At 47.2% G+C, this 21,677-nt stretch overlaps 1 protein-coding gene across 1 annotated transcript in view; it reads right to left on the bottom strand.

The window, feature by feature from the left end:
• Positions 1-6,367: 6,367 nt before the first annotated feature.
• The window catches only part of LOC144103252 (uncharacterized), a 29,125-nt gene continuing 13,815 nt past the window's right edge, over positions 6,368-21,677 (bottom strand). Inside the window, exon 9 of the mRNA XM_077636022.1 lies at positions 6,368-6,757. Coding sequence (XP_077492148.1) covers positions 6,383-6,757 — 375 coding nt within the window. The 3' untranslated portion in view covers positions 6,368-6,382. The remainder of the gene's footprint in view (positions 6,758-21,677) is intronic.

Genomic DNA, 21,677 nt, shown 5'->3' with positions numbered 1-21,677 from the left:
AAACGAACACAGGCCCCTATGGTTAGCATTTCTGGATATTAAGGGAGCCTACGACAACGTTATTCAAGAGTATCTGTGGGACATACTGGGCACATTGGATGTGAAAGATGAAGTAAGTAATCTTTTAAAAGATATATATAAAGGTACAAGAGTGGTTATAAAATGGAAAAAAATGTATCAGAGCCTGTAGAGATACAGCGGCAGCTTAGGCAAGGATGTCTTCTGTCTCCTTTGTTGTTCATGTTGTACCTGGAAGGGTTGGAGACCAAGCTAGAGAGGAGCGGGCAAGGAGAATGGTTTAAACAGTCATTACCGGGACTAATATACGCCGATGATATAGTGCTAATGGCTGACAACAAGGAAGATTTACAGAACTTGATAGACATATGTGGTACAGAGGGAGATAGATTAGGAAAAGTTTAGTCAAGAAGGATTAGTCAAGTTTAGTAAAGAAAAATATGCAGTCATGTTATATAATGATGAGGTCGGGGAGTATAGAATACAGGAGCTCACGGTAAAAGTAGTGGATGAGTACAAGTATCTTGGGCTGTGGATAAATAACGGTGCTGAGTATCTGACATAATATGTAATGAATAAAGCTAGTAGGAATGCAGCTGTCATGAAAAATAGGGCACTGTGGAATTACAATAGGTATGAAGTGGTAAGAGGGATCTGGAAAGGGGTGATGGTTCCTGGCCTGACATTCGGTAATGCGGTCCTGTCCACGAGGCCAGATATTCAAGCAAGGTTAGAAATTAAACAACGTGGCGTAGGGAGGCTAGCTTTGGGAGCACATGGCAATGCACTAAATCAGGGGGTACAGGGTGATATGGGATGGGCGTCGTTCGAGAGCAGAGCAGCTAGCAGTAAGATAGCATTTGAGGAGCGATTGAGCAAAATACGGGAAAAGCAGTGGGCTAGGAAAGTTTTCTGATACCTGTATATAAGGAATGTTGATACATAATGGAGAAAGCGAACTATAAAATTGACAAGCAAATATCTGGACAGAAGTAGGGGGCCAAATCAGCAATTATCGGCTAAGAAAAAGGTTAAAGAAACAGAGGGTGCTCTGTGGAAAACAAGAATGCTGACGAAATCTGCACTGGGAACATACCGGACCATTAAGCAGGAAATTGCCAAAGAAAATATCTATGATAATTGTAGGGGAAGCTCTTTGTTGTTTGAGGCCAAGACGGGAGTTTTGCGGACTAAGTAAGACATAGAGTCAGGCACCACGAGATAGACACGTTGTGCGTTTAGTGCGGAGAGGAGAAGCAAACGGTTGAACACTTGATACTTTTCTGTAAAGGGCTTCACCCTACAGTGGAAAGCAGCGGGATTGATTTATCCAAGGCATTGGAGTTTAAGGACAGTGCAGGGAAAGTAGATTTTAAGCGTGTAGAAGTGACAAAGCGAAGGTTATCTGTTCGTTGCCTAAAATAAAGAGAAGAGTAAAATTTCATATGTCATGGCTAGGTGGCTTGAGCCACCGCCCGATTTAAAGGGTTCAGCAGTATCCATTCATCCGTCCGTCCGTCCGTCCGTCCGTCCGTCCGTCCGTCCGTCCGTCCGTCCGTCCGTCCGTCCGTCCGTCCGTCCGTCCGTCCGTCCGTCCGTCCGTCCGTCCGTCCATCCATCCATCCATCCATCCATCCATCCATCCATCCATCCATCCATCCATCCATCCATCCATCCATCCATCCATCCATCCATCCATCCATCCATCCATCCATCCATCCATCCATCCATCCATCCATCCATCCATCCATCCATCCATCCTACGCGCGAGCCTGCCGCCGCACCGGGCCCAATCAGCGCGGCCACACTGGCGATGGGCGGGCTCCTGAACATTAACACGGTGTGCTAAAGGTGTCCAATAGCTTTTGTGTTCGACTCTCACTCGAGCCGCTGCAGAGACGTCGAGTTCCCCTATTTTGCCGACAGCGCGGAGACGACAAAGTGTTCAGGATTTGTCAGTCTAGTTGACGTTTGCTGACGTGGTTCTCAAACGGGCTCTTTATTGGGCTGACTTTCGCCCTCAAATACCTGAACAACCAGGCGGCGAAGATAGCAGAGACATGTTTTCGGTGGTCCAACGAAGACAGGATCCCCCTTCTTTCGGCCGCGAAGAATTTAGTTTGGAAAGAAACTCTGATTCTTTAAAGATAACTAGGCAATTTTAAGCAGTGTGTAAGTCTTTGAACGTGGCTGCGGTCATTCTAGGTAAAACTGGCCGCCTTTCCTGTCAAAAAATGTTGAAGCCGCGTACCAACGGCTTTCTGCAAGAACGAACAAACATTCACAACCTTCGCAGGATTGCGCCCTATTCATGAATGATCGATCCCATGCTTATCAACGAAAAGAATGGAGGGCAAAAAAAAATTGTCAGATACTCTTAAAACTGTTTACGGGAATAAAATCGAAAGCATTATATTGCCGCGGTCGAAATGTTTTAGAACGCTGAGCTTCTTGTTCGCGCCTCTGCACCATCGCTTCCGGTTCACGTTGCCGTCACTGCGGACCGTTCTCACGACGTTGCCGAGTTGCCTCCACTTCTCATTTCCGAAACTCGACGTTGGCCGCACGCTTCTGTCGCTTCATGTCCGCTTCTGGCTTACGGGTTTGAACGTCTACACGCCCCTTCAACCGGTTGAGACTAGATTTCCTCGCTTTTACCGTAGCGGTGATCCTCGATGTTGCAGCCCGCCTCTGCTGCCGTCGTATACCCCATTTTACGAGGAGCCCGAAGGGGAGGGAGAAGTAATCTCAAGCACGTTCGCTGCACGACACGCCACTGTTGGCATCCTCCCATGGGCTGTGTATCCGGCGCGCGGAGCAATGTGCGGCTGCTTAGTCACCGGTCAAGCGCATGATTTCCTCTGCACAACAAAAGCTGCAATGTTGTACGGAACGCCAACTTCCTCCAGACATCAATATTTTATTGCCGTTCGCGGCCACAGTCGACGAAAGTAGAGGAAAAAAACGCCGCAAGTATCTGCGCGCACCATGTTTTGCGAAGCTCGTAGTGTATTGGCGATGCCTAGTTCTTCACCTATTTCCGGTCGTCCCCAAATTGCATTGGCAAGGGACTAGTTGAACAGCAAAATACTTTCACCAACAACAAGCTTACGCATCAGTGCATTTCTGAATGAAATGCAGAGATAAACAAACCCATTGCCAGTGCTCAATCTCGGGGTCGGAAAGAAGCACAGCGGCTGGTTTGCCAAGCTATACTCTGCACATCCTTTTAAGAGATAAAGCTTTTGGATGGTTTTGACAAAGCACATTTAATTCAGCGGCACACGATGTAAGGACTTAACAAAGTTCGCTATAACTTTGTTTCGCCACCCCACATGTTTACGATTATCGGGAGAGTGTGGGCATCGCCACGTGAAACAAAAAAAAAACCTGTCGTTAGTACAACAATACCCATCTATTCTGCACAGCGTGGCATGGATGGAAGCGGCGACACTAAATTATTCCAAACTGCAAAGTGATCAAAAATGGAGCCACGGAAACGTAAGAATAAACAACACACGGTATGCACGGGACGGTAAACTCTGCCACTGTAATAAATCTTTCGACTCAAATCACATCGAATGCACTGTAAAAAAGTCCAATTATTTAGACGAAGTATAATCGCGCCAGAGACACAACAAACGCTACGACTTAAGCAGTGTCCAATTCGCCGAGTTAGATTAGAATTCTGAACACAGGTGCGGCAGTTCGGCCTGCCAGTAAGAGGTAAAAGCGTGCCATTAGCGCACCAGCCTATCAGCGTCATTACACATTTTCTGGTATATGCGATCTGGTACGTACTGGCGAGAGCGGAGCAGGTGAGAATGCGCATTGCTTTCAGTGACATGGCTAGTGCTGCTCGTAGTATAAACGAACCTGCGCGAGCACCAGGAGGGACCAAATGTCTATTTTATCGCGCGTATCGCCGCAAAACGTGGATTCGCTTCGGTCACATTCGCCGTTGTCTCCTGAATGTTCAGTTTGTGAACGGGGCACTGTGTCGTAAGCTCTGTATCTATACTGTCACACTCGCCATGTGCAAGCAGGCAGCGAAAGCATTCATGGGAAACTGATTTACGAGAAACTAGATATTCGATTGCTTTCCCCAATATTGAGTCTCAACACATTTTGCTTTCATTTTTCCATCATGCAAAACACGCGTGCCACTTTTTTGCTATAGGCGACGAAAACTACACGCGTAAACTGCGAGCTTAAAACTCAGCGACTGTGATCGTTCCCTCCGTCGAAGCACCGTCGCCTGCTCCCGGTTGTTTGTTGCAAGCGCCAATGGCTAAGCACACACGACGATGAACACAAGGCGAACCCCCACGCGCAATTTCCAGGCTTGTCAAGAACAAAACGAGCGCTTGACACTTCCGGAGATCACACGCTGGTTCGCCTGCAGCCCACGGGCTGCAAATTATCAGCCCGTGATGGCGTCGGCGGTAGGCGGTGCTCGGGAAAAACAAACTAGGCGGCACCCAGGGATCAGAACTAAATCCTGTATAGCATCGTGTGTCGGCTCCCGTGCCCTGAAGCCGGTAGACTAATTTCCTGGACACCTTACTCTTCCTTTTGACGTAGACGCGGTCGCCTCGCAGATCGCAGACACTGACGTCGTCGCTGTTCCATCACACTGCATCGCACACACACATCATACACACGTGAGTCTGAAGATACAATGACGCACGCCCAGCCGCGAAACCCTTCGCAGATACACTTATGACTCCTATCGCATGAGCGCTGATGGCGCGACTAAGTCATGTGGTGAGTGGTCTGGTACTGGTGCCTGCTGCCTTTGACGCTCCGCCCCCTTCCTTCAATTTTCCACTCAATGCATGCTGTTCGCTATTTATTTTTCTTCCGGCGCCATCTGCAGTCGTATTGCCCTGTAGCACTCAAAAGGCCTTTCGACTGCGACAGCGTCTCCGGTAATGTTTACTTGTTGCGAAGCTGCTCGATTCGCTTCCATATCCACTTCTGGCCAGGTGTACTACATAGCCGCCTCGATATCAAACCGCTACCCAAGAACGTTCGCACTTCCTGGCCGACACGACGCGCTCAGTGAACACAAAGTCCGATCACTGGGTGATTTCTATCTTACCAAGGAACACGCAACACACGTGGACGCGGCAGGGCAAGATGCAAAAACCTACGTGGTCCGTGCAACCACGCCGCAATCTATCCTTATCTCCGCCACCGCGGTGCGAGCTCTCTCCCCCCACCGCAGCGGACGATACAGTGACAGCGCTGGCCATCGCTGACCGCCGTACGCGCACAGTCCTCAGTGACTCAATACGAGCAATTCCAAATTCCTCGGCAGGCTGCATCAGGATTCCCGCAGCACGCGTCCGCACGGCTGCACTCGCTGCCGTTAAATTAACCCAGTAGGGCTGTAGTAGGGCTGATGATGATGATGATGATGTAACGCCCACGCGGGCAACTCTGGAAACGAAGGGGCCGAGTGACTTGCCCAAAGATTAACAATCCGGGCAGCTAGCCTCACGGATTTAGGCGCCCTCACTCAAGCCCCCCCCCCCCCCCAACTTTTGCCGGCATCACCAATTTTCATAAACAGACGAGACGCCGACTCCGGCCTCGACCGAGCACAGACCATCCTGCTCCGCAGGTTGCAGACGCACTCACTTCTTAGACACTGAAGGCTATCACTAATCACCGATAGGCAATACGAGCCCACATGCCGAAATATCAACCCGCGATAGCCCGCCGCTTTTTATCTCGATTGATCGCAACCAGACGGAGCTGATTCTAGGTTGTTGTGGAATGTTCTAGTGACTCTGCGCACTTGATCTTGAAAGTTCGCTATCAGCTTTAAATTGAGCATGCCCGAGAGCGGCGGGCATTCTGTTCGACAACCGCCGAGCACGCTTGTTGCTTTCGCCGCCGCCGAGCGATTCAGTCCATTTTAAGCGCAGGTCAGCCCAATAAACAGTTTCCTTTTAGAATAACTTTTGGCTGCCTTCCTCCCTGCTTCGACTGCCGTCACTACTAAGTGACAATATAATAAATGAATAATTTATTCATCCCGATGGCAAATTGCCAATATGACCTGGACGCCATACCCACCAACAATAGGCCAGCTGAAACCAAAGCCCGGATTCTCGATTCTCGTCTCCAGTGTAAAGGCTCTGGTGGTCTCTCATTTATGCTGCCAAGCATGCATGGAGTCCAAACGTAATTATATGCCAAGTAAACGGACGCTCGTGGTGAAACTATGGTGTTCGTTAACACGATAAAACAATAGAAAGGAGAGGTCGAGCAAAAGCTAGTATAAATGAAAAGAAAAGACAAAGACGATGAAGAAAACTGCAACTTCACCAGTCAACTCGCCTCTCTTATTTCTTCACCAGTACACCCAGAAATTGCACTTTCTTTTTGAGAACATAGCGTCCTTCATTCCGCAGTCAAAACTGCGCGTAAAGCGCACCGAGTTTCTTAAAGCTGCATTCACAACGTGTCCGCCCCGCGGGTCGCCGCAGTGGCTCATGGCCCAAATGACGTAGAAGAGTTGCCAGTTGTCGTATCTCTTGCTGAGGTAGACGTTGAAGTCGAAGTCTTCCATGAACGCCTTGCGGTACAGATCGAAGAGCGGGCCGAGGAGCGCCGACTTGTAAACCAGCTCATTCAGCAGCGCGGCGTTGCTGTCCACGTCCAGGGTCGCATTGTGCACGGACCGGAAACACTCCGTGACATAGGAAAGGTGCTGGTCGTGTTCATCCTGTCAGATTAACAGCACAAAAAGCGCAATATTTTAGCTTTCCCTGAAAAACGCGTAGCGTGCGGTACATACACCCTCTGGATGACTCACCAGATCAGAAGCTGACGGAAGTTACGTATATACTGCCGTGAGCATAAGTGGAGCAGTAGTAGCTCTATGGGAGAGACCACTGCTTCGGGCGCGGGAGCGGCTGCGGGGCCGCACCGCGGCGCTGGTATCTCGGGTCGCAGAGAAATGAAGGGGAGTCAAACAGTGTGCGGAAAATTAAATGACGAACAAATAGCGCGAATAGCGGCGTGCATAGAGGAAGCAATAGAGACACACCCTATGGAAAAGTGGGATTATAATAAGTTAGAAATCCTCATTAGTACAAAAATAAAACAAGTAAAAGTAGTAAACCGCTGGAGAGGAAAGAGAAAGCCACGAAGTTGATGGAATAAGGAAATTAGGGAGGCCATCGAACAACGACGGTTGGCATCACGGGAACACAGAGAAGCAAAGAGGGCGCAGTTATCTGAAGAGGAAATAGGCCGAAAATGGGAATCAAATCGACAAAAGAAACAGCAAGTGCAGGTCCTCGTCCAGGCTAAAATAAAGCAGTCCTCGGATCGCTGGCTGGCTGAAGTTCGCGATGCAACTAAAGGGTGGCCAAGAAAATTCTGGAACCATATAAGCTGGCTGGGCAAAGCGAATCACAGAAAGCAGGAACAGATTCACGGCGGTGCCGCAGGAAAATGTTTAGAGGGAGATGACGCTGTGAACAACCTTTCATCAGTTATAGCCGAGTCATTTAAGAAAGACAATAGAGTAATCACCCCATATGAGGGAGCAACACAGGAACGCAAAATAGCGTGGAACTGGCGAATCTTAACTGGAAAAAGGCGGAAGAAAATATTCCAAGATGTACGTCAGCAGGGATCGACAAAATTCCAATCAAGCTAATTAATGAACTTGGCCCAAGAGGCAAGGAAACGCTGATAAAAGTATTGGAGGCAGTCATAACGAATCAGCAAATTCCGCACTGCTGGAAACAGAGCAAAATGAATTTGACTTATAAAGGAAAAGGCAAAATTCTTCCGACCGATTACGATAACATCAGTTACATACAGACTGGCGATGCAGGCGGTGAAAATAAAATGCAGTCATGGGTAGAAAGTAATAGAATACTCGGAGAACTTCAGAACGGGTTCAGAAGTGGTAGGCGCTTAGATGATTGCCTGTTCGTGCTTACCCAGTGCATAGAAATAGCTAAGGCGGAAAACAGACCTCTGTATTTAGCCTTCTTGGACATAAGCGGCGCATACGACAACGTGAACAGGTAACTCCTGTGGAACATATTAAAAGGTGAAGGTGTCAGTCATGAGGTAATTAATTTTCTACAGGAAATATATCGAGAAAATGAAGTTGAAATAACATGGGAAGAAATTAAGAGTACAACAACTGTCGAGATACACAAAGGATTAAGGCAAGGTTGTCCTCTATCACCGCTGCTGTTCATGTTTTATATGATAAGTATGGAAAGAAGGCTACAAGGAAGCAATCTAGGTTATGATCTGTCATACACATTAGGCGGAAAGGTTGTTGAGCAACGACTACCGGGTTTAATGTAGGCGGATGATATTTTACTGTTAGCAGATAGCCAGGAAGATTTGCAAACTTTGGTGAATTGCTGTGGAGACGAAAGAGACAGTCTAGGTGTAAGTTTTAGCGCAACTTAGTCAGGAGTGATGGTTTTCAACAGTACCAATTATCAGGAGCTTACAATACAAGGCCATGAAATACCCCGAGTGGCCGAGTACAAATAACTTGGGGTATGGGTAAACAACGGGCATATGTACATGGAAAAGCACGAACAGTCTCTCATAGCATAAGGACGAAGAGATGCCGGGATAATGAAACATAGGGCATTGTGGGGGTACAACAGGTATGAAGTCCTCAGAGGTATTTGGAAAGGAATAATGGTGCCGGGGCTTACTTTCGGGAATGCGGTTCTAGGCTTAATGGCTGAAGTTCAGTCGCGATTAGAAGTAAATCAGAGAACTGTCGGAAGATTAGCACTAGGTGCCCACGGGAAAACCACAAACGAGGCAGTACAGGGGGATATGGGCTGGGCAACGTTCGAAGCACGAGAAGCTCAGAGTAAAGTACTATACGAAGAACGCCTGAGGAAATTGGATGATAATCGGTGGGCAGCTAAGGTATTTAAATACCTGTACAGAAAGAGCGTTGACACACAGTGGCGGAAAGGAACTAGAAAGCTGGCCAGGAAGTTTCCCAGAGACGAGGAAGGAGAAAGAGAGAGCATTAAACGACAGGTTAAAAACGTCAAAGGTAAAAATTGGATAGATTGAATGGAAAAGAAGCATAGTGTAGAACTATATCGATGCTGGAAAAGGCAGATCAGGAAGGAAACGTTTTATGATAACTCAAGAGGCATTGCCCTGCTCTTTGAAGCTAGGTCAGGGTGCCTTAGAACGCGCAGCTACAGAAAAAAAAACTTAACGAAGAAGATGACACATGTGCTGTGTGTGGTAAATCTGTAGAAACAATAGAACACCTCATCCTAAAATGTGATGGTATTCATCCTGATGTCGATGCAGGCAGAGTCACTCTTCCTGAGGCCTTAGGGTTTAGAGATAACAATAGTCATGTAAATAAATCTGCGGTGGAAATTAGCAAAAAGCGATTGGAGGATTGGTGGTACAAAAGCAGAGAGGTGACGTAAGTTTTAAAGTGTAGGAAGATGTTTTTTTAAAGGAAATGACGAATTGTATTAAGAACTTACAGCAGAGTAAACAAAAGTAAAGGAAAAAAACTGAGCACAGTGGCAACAACAACTGCCCCGTTTCAAAGGGAATGATCCATCCATCCATCCATCCAGCATAGGGTGACAATGCCAGCGCCGCCGTTCAGGGGTGGAGACAACTTAAGCGACGCCGCCATATTGAATCACAATTTTCCTCTCCCATGTACCGCGAAATGCTCGACTGGTAGCCCAGTGTAGCTCTCGCTGCAAAAGGCCGTTCAAGTTAAAGCACATTGAAGCGCGCAGAGAGCTTGAACGGCGCCGTTACAAACGCTAGCGCCACTGATCCCGTGTGATTCAATATGGCCGCGCCGCTGAAGTTGTCTCAACCCCGGCGCTGGGTGGAGACGAGTATATCGAAGCATAAAATGCAGGGCACTGTGGATCGTCGCTTTGATAGCCCCTTCATATAAGTATTAAGAATTTTTGGCACTGAAAGGCTCTTTATTGCCGTGACAAATAAAGAGTTTGTTACGTTGCCATTAACGGCAATTACACCAGCAGCTCGTAGGAAACAGAGGCAGTGCATCTGTAGAACACGGAGTTCTGTCACAAATGTACCCTAGGGCCGCACTTTCGCTGCGAGAGTGCCCCGAGTGACGAAAAACTTCAGCCTCGTTCTCGCGCGGGTGCTCATCACGCTTGATAAATTTCTAGTGCGGCGTTCGGCTACTCTGCAGCTTAAGGTCGCGACGAAGGGGAGCACGCGTCGCAAAGCGCCTAAATTCTCTAATGGGAAAGTAGGGCGAACTACTCCCATCCTCCTCCGTTTTCGGCGCGCCGTGACGGTTACGCGTAGATGCCGTGCCTGTATCGGCATGTTGTTGGAAGGCGCGCACGGCTTCCACTGGACTCCCGAATCACTATGCATAGACGAATACATCGAGGCCTAAAATACAGGGCACTGTGGATCGTCGCTTCCATAACCCCTTCAAATAAGTATTAAGAATATTTGGCACTGATATATTCTTTATTGCCGCAAGAAATAAAGAATTTGTAAGTAACATTCATCTAATACTTAGTGAAGTTGCCAATAAGGGCAATTACACCAGCAGCTCGTAGGAAAAGGAGGCAGAGCATCTGTAGAACATGGAGTTCTGTCACAAATGCACAGCATGAAGAAAACTCGGTCGCCCCTTAGAAGGGTGAGTGTTCGGGCTAGTGGGTAGTCAACATGAGGATCCATAGCGCACAAAATTGAGGGGACACAACACGAGCGCTAAACTTCCACTGAATGGAAACTTCCAAAGTCGCCCCGCTGACTGCAATTGCGCGACGATGCGGTACGATGGACAAGAAATGCGGTGTTGCCGCTTTTATGATTACAGCAGTGGGACTGAAAAATCACCATTGAAGATTATAGCATGACTCAAAACGATTCACCTTTAAATGAGGTGTGTTGCTATTTCAAATGGAGCTGAAGCTGCAGCAACTCGAAAGCAGCTAATATGGATACGCTAGAAAAAAATTTAGTGATCACTGCAGAGCCTGCATTGGAGAAATGCGAAAGCATTAGTGTTTGCCGCGACGTTGGTGGCTCCAAGTTGACGCCTTTTTATACCTACTTACCCACTCCGTTAAGATGCGTCCCCTACTGTTCGATATCCGATGCTACCACTCGACGGTATGTACTTTTTTGTTGCTGTACTCTGATTGGTTGTAGGCGTGACGTCATCAGGCGTATGGATGAGATCACACTCTTATTAAGCCATGTAGTTTCACTTAGCGGCAAAAATTAAGTCCATTACCCTATTTAATTAAAGTCACTGATTAATATCGTTAATTAGGGTCATTAATGAATGACTACTGTTAATGGCCGATTAATACTGATACACCATTCTTATACCAAGTGTCACACACATTCGGTCATGACTGCTAATGCCATCAGCTGATGAGCTCACATCAGGTGACACAATTTGCTTCCACATTTTGCTCCCACATTTTGCGCTCACTTTTTGCGAGCACGTCAGCTGCCCACATAGCCTAGTAATGCTTTCGCATTAATAAGCTTTATAATAGTAAGCAAAAGCTCGTTAATTCGAACTTCACGAGAGCGGTAAAGTTTTGAATTATTCGATGTTCGAATTATTGAATGGCCCCGAAAAAACTGACAAGAACCATTTGCATTACGGTATATGTACCGTATTTACTGAATATGTACCGTAACGAACGGTATATGTACGGTATATTACGGTATATGTACCGTAACGAACCCACTCGCATAATCAATCCGCACACCGCCGATTTTTGTTTAAGAATTAGAAGAAAAAAAAAACGTCAGTCGTTAATGCTTCCCTGCGTTTCACACCGTCACGGTACGCAAGGAATTTCTTGGCAGTGCGCCAAGATGCTCTGTAGCAATGACATCACGGCGTGTTTACCTTTCGACTTAGCTCTCACAAGGGGGAGAAGCGAACATTACAGAGTGCCAGCGCTTGTCCGAATTTAGAAGCCTCGTTTTCAGACCGCTGCTGCCAGGATTTATATGCTTAGCAAAATGCTGAAAAGAAGAGCTGCGCATTTACAACTAAGCTGTTATTTATTCATTGACGACACAGAGGACAAATTATTCTTCGTGACCCCTTTCTGAACCACAATAGTTGATCTGTTTGAACCTCCCGCTCTTCCTGACGTCAACCGACGGGTAGTGGCTAAGCCTAGCCAACGCTTTTAGATAAGGCCTAGCAGATTTGAAAATCCAGAAGCGATATGAAAATTTGGCGCGTTTCACTGCTAAAATTTTGTGCTGCGGGCACCTTCAGGCAAAGCGAAAGCTTCGTGCGACTTTTGTTTGCCGTGAACACGAGGCACAGTGAAGCGGCAACGACGAGTTCGTGGTGAAGCAAGAGGCCGCTTCGGCAGGCGCGGCCATGTTGTTGAAGCGGGCGGAAGTCAGACGCAGTCGCGCCCTGATTGGTCCGCGCTGATAGCCCACGTTGGCCGCTTCCGGCCAGCGGTTGACCGCCGGGCCATAGCCAGGCGATGCTAAAAGCCGGCGTCATGATCGCGGCTGACCGCGTGCTTCCGTTGGCGACTGATGGGTGGAAGGATGGACGACATTCGCAAAGAAAAAAAGTTTTTCGCACGTAATTTATAGCGCCCGTCCGAAGTCATCGCCTTTCATGGGCGTTGACTGGGACCGCGCCGACAGTACTTATAGGTCTTTCGGAATTAACAGGGCTCGAATTAACGAGTATTCAGTTGCGAGTAACGGCCTGAGGGGTGAGTTGGTGCATGATGAAATGAACGGCGGCGCAAACAAGGACACTGTGGTGCCTCTTTCTCGTTAGCGTCCTTGATTGCGCCGCCTTCCATTCGTTTGCGAGTTTCGGCGGCTGCGCGGAAATGAGGGTAGGCAGCCGCCAGCGCGGCCGCCAACCCCATACCCTCCGGCGCCGCGGGCCGCCCCGCCGGTGATTTAGGCTTTACCCACTATTCCACGGTTTTATCAGGTTCATTATTCTGTCCCCGTATAGGACGTGCGCAACATCTAACTATGCGGAGGTGCTTTTTTTTTTTTTGGCCACGTGCTGTGTGCCAAGCTGCCCAGACGCGGCAGCACGTAGTTCGAATTATCCGCAGCGGAATCGACTCGCTTTCGAATTAATGGTCTTTTTTATACACAGATCTCTATGGAGCTTGGCCGGAACAAGTAGTGTAGTTCGAGTTATCCGAAAATTCGAATTATCGAGGTTTGAATTAACGAGCTTTCACTAGTAGTAAATAAGTAGTAGTAGTAGAAGGAAATGTCACCTTCGTCAGGGGCCAGTTGTCGTTTTCACCATTTCACCGCTAATGCCTCGCAAATGCGTGTGAATCTGCGCTAGATTTGGACAATGAGAATTCTGATTTCTGAGCCTTTCATAACCTTGGTGAAGATGCGTTATGCTCTCGTCGAGTTTTAAACACGGCCCAAAGTCACTTTAACGGTACAAGGTAGCTACAGATGTGAGCATTTTGATAGCGAGACAGGGCTTCGGTGAAACAAGGCGTAGTTGTTTTATCAATCGATCTTTATCGTGAGCAGCTGTCATGGCGAAGCTTTGAGTTCAATTTCTGCACTGTCTGAATCATCGCGCGGCTTCCTCTCCCCGCTGGTCTTTGCCAAGTTATCATGCCGCGATTTGAAGGCTGTATTAGCCTTTGTCCTAGGCCGAGCTTCGTCTTTTGCGAAAATGTCGCCGCCGGGGCCAATCGACGAAAGAAGAGTAGTTGAACTGAGTCTTCAGTGAATTTTTCAACGTGCCATTTGTGCGATTACTGGGCGTTCCCGTAATGACGTTAATCGAATTATTCATGCATACCGAGATCAAGGTGGACGAATTGCCGACGCGGAGCGTTGCGGTCGACCAAGACTCACGGATGACGAAACTGATAGGCTCATCGTCGCCGCAGTTGGGGCGGACCCGTTCCTTAGTGCGCGGGAAATACGCGACCTTTTGGGCCTTGAGGTATCGCCACCGACCGTGCGACGACGTCTTAACGAAGCAGGTCGCAGGAACTGCGTCGCGGCTCAGAAGCCATATTTAACCACCAGGCAGCGCATTCAGCGCCTCAACTTTGCGCATGCGGTGCAGCACTGGACCGCAACCGACTGGAGGGAGGTCGTGTTCTGTGACGAGAGTACTTTCTCCAGTTGAGGGGGGGGGGGGGGGGGGACCAGCAGTGGAAGGTCTGGTGCCCGTTTAACTGTAGGTATGTGGAAGCCGTCCCTCCAATACCGAGTATACAGAAGGGTGACTTCTCGTAGAGAGACCAGTTACACAACGTCCGCACGGCACAATGCGTTACGCATACTCACACAATTGCGTGTGTAATATTGCTTCTTCATCCTGAACTGTGAGCAGTTTCCTTTCGTTACCATCAGAAAGGCTTAAACGTTAGCACGTGTCACAGAGTTCACCACTGACCTTATTTTCACGCTCATCGGCCATAAATAAATTTGCTTCAAAAACAACTTGAAATTATCAGTATCATATGTTTCCTTGCGGCGCTTCAAATCAGTGCTTGCCATGTTGACAGTCCGTGAGTAAGGTAGCGTTGCATTTCACGTTCTTTTTCAAATAATATCCTTTACCCAGTGCACAATGGCTTGTAAAAAAATTATAGTACGCTTGATGTTGAAGTTGCGAAATATGAGATTTTTTTTTATCGAAGACAGTTGCAATCTATCTTAACGGTTTCCTTTGCCTAGGGAGATCGTGTATTACCCGGTTTGCTTTTTCTCTTCACGTCTTTCTCCGCCCTCCAGTTTTACTGTAGAACACGACAGGCGCCCTGTCAAGTGGCAGGTGCGCTGTCAATGTCTGGGGTGCCATAAGCAAGGATGACCTGGGCCCCCTTGTGTGCATCAAAGGCCGCTTCAACGCCTCGGCGTACAGTGCCATCATTCAAGAGGAGTTGGTTCCCTACGTGCTTAGTGGGCCCTTCTGCGATGGCTGCTCCTTTTCTCAGCATGATCGTAGCCCTGTTCACACAGCTCGCCTCGTGGGCACACTGCTGGAAGAGCTGGACATCCGCACACTGGAGTGGGCACCTGCAGGTGCAGATTTTAACCTCATAGAAAACGTGTGGGGCTAATCAAAAGGCAGCTTAGGGCCCGGGATCTCGGCACGGCTACAGCTGATCAACTGTGGAGTGCCGTGAAACAAAAATGCAGACTTTTCGGGCTCCCCCGACGTTGTGGCATTACTATATGATTCGATGCCGCGCCTAGCTTCTGGTGTAATTGCCGTTAATGGCAACTTCCCCAAGTATTAGATGAATGTTACGTACGAATCCTTTATTTCTTACTGCAATAAAGAGCCTCTGAACATTTTTAATGCTTATTTGAAGGGGGTGTTCGAAGCGAGGATCCACAGTGCCTTGCATTTTACGCCTCAGTGTATTCATCTCTACCTAGTGATTCGGGAGTCGAGTGGAAGCCGCGCGTGCCTTCCAACAACATGCCGATACAGGCACGGCATCGACGCGTAACCGTCACGGCGCGCCGAAAACGGAACTCAGGAGCTTTGCGATGCGCGCTCCCCTTCGTCGCGGCCGTCAGCTGCAGAGTAGCCGAACGCCGCACTAGAAATTTATCAAGCGTTACCCGCATGAGAGCGAGGGGGAAGTTTGTCGTCACTGGGGGCACTCTCATAGCGAGCGTGCGGCGCTAAAGTGACTTTATGCGGCGCGAGATAGCAGCGCCGAGGTGGAACCCCGTAACCGCTATCTCGCCAGGAGCCGTGTTATCTCCACTTTTGCATACGGCTGTACATCTTGTGAAGTCTAATAATAACCCGACAACCTTTGCAGCAGCTTACAAGAGGTGCCATCAGGCCAGTCATTAGAAGGGCGCGCGGTGAAGGTACAGAGCAGAATTAAGAATTACTTGAATTCTGGACTTCCACGCGTCGGCGAATTAGCAAGGCCGAAAGTTGCACAACGTACCGTTTCAAGGAAAGAATGCCTGCAGCCAAACTCTCTTCGATGACATCACAACACACGGCACGTTGTCTCTGTCGGGTCATCGACCTATGTGACCTTAAAGTGAACCACAGGGGTCACGGTCTATAGAGATGCAAAAAACACTGATCCTAATATAAACTTATCTATCCTAACCCAGAAACTTGAGGATGCTTATTCCACGTTAGAGATGACCTGTGCGTACGCAGATCATATAATTCCACAGTGCACATTTTGAGAGTGTGAACTCCTTGATTACTGTGTGAGCACTGTTATTTCCTAAAAAGGAGATTGAGATAATTCACGCTTACGGCGTAGGACGACGGCGTCGGTACAGTTTATCCACGAGAAAGTCCTTTTCGTAACATGCCACTTGGAATTTCTTTTATACAGGGAATCGGAGAGCGGGAATGTGCGCACAACGCAGCCCTCTCCTGCGGACCGATAGCAATGAAATTCAGGACGGCATGGACAGCCATCAATCAGACTGTGTTCATTGAGCGGTCATGTTTCTGAGGGACGCTTCGCTCGTTTAGGGCTTATACCTCTCGCTACTCTAGGAAAGAAGGGCAGGGTACACAGCAGGGCTTTCGCTCATTTGTGCTCAGAGGGTGCTCTTTTTGTTCGGGTAATTCTCGCTTAGAGCATGCTTGCAATTTTCTGCGAAAACAGGAAAGGAAGCTTAGTTTGTTAAGCAGGAGCGACTTAGGCGGTACTGTTCCCTGAAATACAAGCGTTCACACAGGCGACAGTGTTTACAGAAGTACAAACAAGAAGAGGTGTCGACACAAAGTCGGAATGGAGGTTAAACTAACAACTGCTTAAGCAAGGCCGGCTTTTAAGGCCTCCAAATATAAAACGCCTGCTCAGCAGTTGTAACCAAAGAGAGCCTCACATTTACGCATGTCTTATTTTAGGGTAGTGAATGTTCTTGTAGTGCGCAAAGGAATCTGTATATGGAACTCCACAAACATTCTGGCAGTGTTTCCTCGTTCAGAGAGAAACGAAATAACGGAACCATTTGCGTTTTCCAAGTCATTTGGAAAGTTACTGCGGCTAGTGAAAAAGTAAACTAATTGGTTTCAGGGAGGGCTGCTAGTTGGCCGCTTCTGCAAAGATTCCTATTTTAAAAAAAAAAGCAGTGTGGACAAGACAGGCCCACGGAAGAAGGTGGTGACCCATTCATTGTGCACGTATACAAAATCTGGCGCTTCTTCCGTGGGATCTTCCTCCGAGTTTCCGCGTTGTTCGAGCTGTTTATTTTTTAAAATATATATTTTTTCCTACCCGCGAGGTCCTAAACAGCTGACCGAACAAAAATCGGTAATCAGTTTAAGACGCGTCTGTTAATTGCTCAGCGTGGAATGTCTAACCTGCTTCTTCTGCCATCCTGAGCAATAGGATAAAAACTGTATGAGAGAAATGCTGGTAAATAATAAATCCCCCAATTTTCCGACGGAACTGCGTCACTGGTCAGATCATTGGTGTTTTATAGCTTCGAATACCCGTGCGGGTAAATAGCACAACCCTTGCTTGTTGCTGATACTTAAAAAATAGAACCTTTGAAATGCCACTTCAAAAATCGGCCATTATTACATTGCTAATCTCCCGCAATTTTTTTGCGGTTGGCTTCTTTCTGTCAACTGTAAAATTATCTGCGCAGCTTGAAGATTATGCCTGAAGGCGTACGGAAGGCACTTGTGGGCTCTCTAGAAATGTCACTGACGTTATAAATATATTTGCGCAGTGTAATAGGGAACAAAATGTATTTAAATTTCATAATATTGAAAGTTCCGGCTGCCTGGTTGTGCGTTCCTAGCACTAATAAATTTTACTTCCCTCGCAGCTGCGTGGTGAAATTCCGGAAAATATTGGTGTGACACCTTCATGAACTGCCACCGGGCACTGACGCACATACTTTTGCTTTGAGCTGAACGTTTTATACATTTAAACACGCTAGGTAAGGCTGGACAATCGTTAGTTGGTATATAGCCTAAGAGACCGTCCAAAAGCGAAACAGCACAGAAGAATTTGTAGAAAAGAGGCACTTTGTTCTCATTTTAACGTGGTAGCGGACTTTCGCCGAAGACCAAGAAAGCACAACTAAATTACCCAACTGATCGATAAGGCAGTGAAGTTACAACGACATGACTGTGTTGTCGACATGATTGTGTTGTCGATAGTACTGTTCGGTCACTGGACGATCAAATCTTACTAAACCTGCCACTAAGCAATACTGTAAATTGGTGCGCAAAATGGGGAATGAGGTTAAATATCAGCAAAAGCACATGCATTAGCTTTACTCATAAGAAGATACCGGGCATATCCAGATACAAAGAGACACAGGTGTAACACGTTCCAACACTCCAAAATATTTCGGTGTGACATTCTCCCGCACGCTAAAATAAAACGCTCACGCTCACGCTGACAAGACATGTGCATAGGCATTTAGGCAGCTCAATTTTCAATTTCTTGCGTCGGAAACTGTCTGCAGCAGCATCGGTGGGTGCAGCTGGCAAAGGACAGGGTTTATTGGAGAGACATGGAAGAGGTTTTTGCCCTGCAATGGGTGTAGTAAGGCTGATGATGATGGTGATGATATAACCATCATTCAGCCGATACTTGAGTATTCAAGCATCGTATGGGGCACGCACCAGGCTCATCTAATTGATAAAGTAGATAGAATGACACTCTAAAGTAGATAAATTAGATAGAACATGACACTCTATTTTATTTATTTCAGATAATCACCGCAAGAGAGTGCACTGCTCTGAGCAAACAAACATTCCGAACTCGATATCAAGACAACGTGTCGCGGCCATGAAGTTTATTTATCACGGCCACAGAAACACAGATATATTCCAAATTATATCCTGCCACCCTTCCAAAATTCGGACAGAACAAATCGTCTTAAGTGCATCACACCTTTTGCTTCGCGGTGTGACACATTTAATTATCATTTTTTTCCTTCGGCCACTAAAAAGTGGAACCATCTGCTGACGAAATTGTTAGTTCTGATCCAAATGGTTTATTTAAAACTAAAATTAGCTCGTTTATCATGAATAGATCTCATCATCATCATCAGCCTGACTACGCCCACTGCAGGGCAAAAGCCTCTCACATGTCTCTCCAATTAAGACTGTCATTGCAAGCTAAGGCCTTCCTTTCCCCGCAAAGTTCTTAGTCGCATCCGCCCACCTAAATTACTGCCGCGCCCTGCAGTGCTTGCCTTCTCCTGTAATCCACTCTGTTGCTATTAAGGACCATTGGTCATCTTGCCTTCGCATTACATGCCCTGCCCAAGCCCATTTCTTCCTCTTGAAGTCGACTGGGATGTCATTAACCCCCACATGTCCCCTGACCCACCCTGCCCGCTTCCGGTCTCTTTATCATTTCACATATAATTTTTCTTTTTACAGCTGGATGCGTTTTCCTTAAGTTGAGTCCTTTTCGTTATCCTCCACGTTTCCGCCCCAGGTGACTACCGGTAATCTTCCAATCGTTTTTGCTAACTTCCATCATTCACATGACCACTGTCATCTCCAAACCATACGGCATCACGGAGGTTGACTGTGCCTGAATCGACATCCGGATGGATACCATCACATTCGGGCAAGATATGTTCAAATGTTTCTACGTATTTACGACACACAGCACATGTGTCATCTTCTTGGTTATATTTCTGCTTTTAGCTGCGTGTTCTAAGTACAACCTGATCTAACTTCAAAAAAAAAGGGCACTGCCTCTTGAGTTATAATAGAACAACTGCTTCCTCATCTGGCTTTTCCAATATTAATATAGTTCTACACTCTGCTGCTATTCTATTGAACTTATCCAGTTTTATACTTTTTGCCTTTTTTACCTGTCGTTTAAAGCTCTTTATTTCTCCGCCTTGTGTCCTGCATACTTCCTGGTTAGTTCCCTAGTTCTTTTCCGCCATTGTGAACCAACGCTCTTTCTTTAGAAATATTTAAATACCATAGCTACCCACCTGCTATCGCGCAATTTCATCAGCCGTTCTTCATATAACATTTCACTCTAATCTTCCCATGCTTCGAACGATGCTCAGTCCGTACTCCCCTATACTGACTCGTTTGTGGTATTTCCGCGGGCACCTAGTTCTAATCACCTTAGTTATTTTTAGTCTTGAGTGAACTTCTGTCCTTAGGCATAAAAGCACTACATGTTTGTTGTACCCCCACATTACCCTATGCTCCAAGACGAGCTGTACAGTGGAGCCGGCATGCGGCGGCTGCAGGAACTACGAGTAGGCATAGTGGAACCATGCAAACGCAATGAGGCACCTAAGAGGGACAAAAACAAGTGAAAAGCGCGCTCTTAACTATTGTTCCTCTTTGTTCATTCTTTTTTTCTGTTTGTGCGGTAAAAACCGAAGCGCTGGCCAAGTGGCTCAGCATCCGCCTCGCATGCGGGAGGTGCGGGGTTCGATGCCCAGTGCCGCTGGGTACCCAACGGTGAAACAATGGGTACAAGCTCTCCCCTTGTCTGGTGCTCGGCTTATTTAGGGTAAAATGCTTGGGAAATGAGTCTTTGACCCCACCTTGCGAAGTCGAAAATACCTTGTGTCATGGCGCTCTTTGGCCATAGATGCCCTTGCTGCATAAAAATCCATAATTATCACCGTTTGTGCTGTAACAGAGTGAATTTCAAGAGCAGGCAAGCGTAGCATGCGGCGATGGAAAGTTATGTGGGCGTTTGAGATTAATAAGTTGGCGGCGATCAGGTGGCCACAGCTGGCAAAGGACAAGGTTAATTAGAGAGGCATTGGAGAAGCATTTGTCCTGCAGTGGGCGTAGTTAAGATGATGGTTTGGCTTTATATGGTTTAATGTCCCAAAGCGACTCAGGCTACGAGGGACGCCGTAGTAGAGGGCTTAGGACAATTTCTACCACCAGGGGCTCTTTTGGGCGCACTACACAGGCCTCTAGCATTTCGCTTCCATTGAAATACGACCACCGTGGCGCAGATCTAGCCCCAGTCTATCGGGTCATGTGCCGTGCACCATAACGACTAAGCCAACGCCCAGGCTTCAGGTTGATGATAATGATGATGCTTATGCAGTATAGTTCGAAACACCAACTAGCCCGCCTTTTTCTGTGAAACAGGAACAAAGAGCTTGGGCGCAGTACGCCGCAGTAGCGAGGCATGACGCACGCTATCCTCGAATGTTGTGTCATTAACTTATCTTTGGAAATACAAACGCTGTCTCAATTTTTATTTTGCTGAGACGTTCCTTGCTTGTTAGTCACTTCCTTCATGCGTTTCTTTCATTTTGGAGTGCTCTTTTTACTGAGGAAGTACTGAAAGCTTACGCTTGGTGCTTCGTCTATTGCGTAGGGTTTCGTGAAACGTGTCGTACATATTTTGACAGCCCCCGCTGTGTCTTAATATCTTCAATCAGAATTATCGCTTTGCTCACGAAAACATAGCATATAGCCTCCAGAGTTCGTAAAGAACTTATTGCCCAAACACTGATATGAGAGTCACTGTTGAGTCGATCACGCAGGCTAAGTAACAAATTCTCGTTCACGTCAAAACTGGATATAATATGCGCTCGCAATAATAACCAAGAAAATAGTGCGTCTTTCTACAAAAAGCATTAGCTTGCCAGAAGCCTCGGCTTCCCGTTTTTGAACTGCCGGTGTT

Source organism: Amblyomma americanum, chromosome 9 (assembly GCF_052857255.1).
Source record: "Amblyomma americanum isolate KBUSLIRL-KWMA chromosome 9, ASM5285725v1, whole genome shotgun sequence".
Lineage (NCBI taxonomy): Eukaryota > Metazoa > Arthropoda > Arachnida > Ixodida > Ixodidae > Amblyomma > Amblyomma americanum.
The sequence above is the reverse complement of the archived record's forward strand: the minus strand, read 5'-3'. Positions and strand labels throughout refer to the sequence as shown.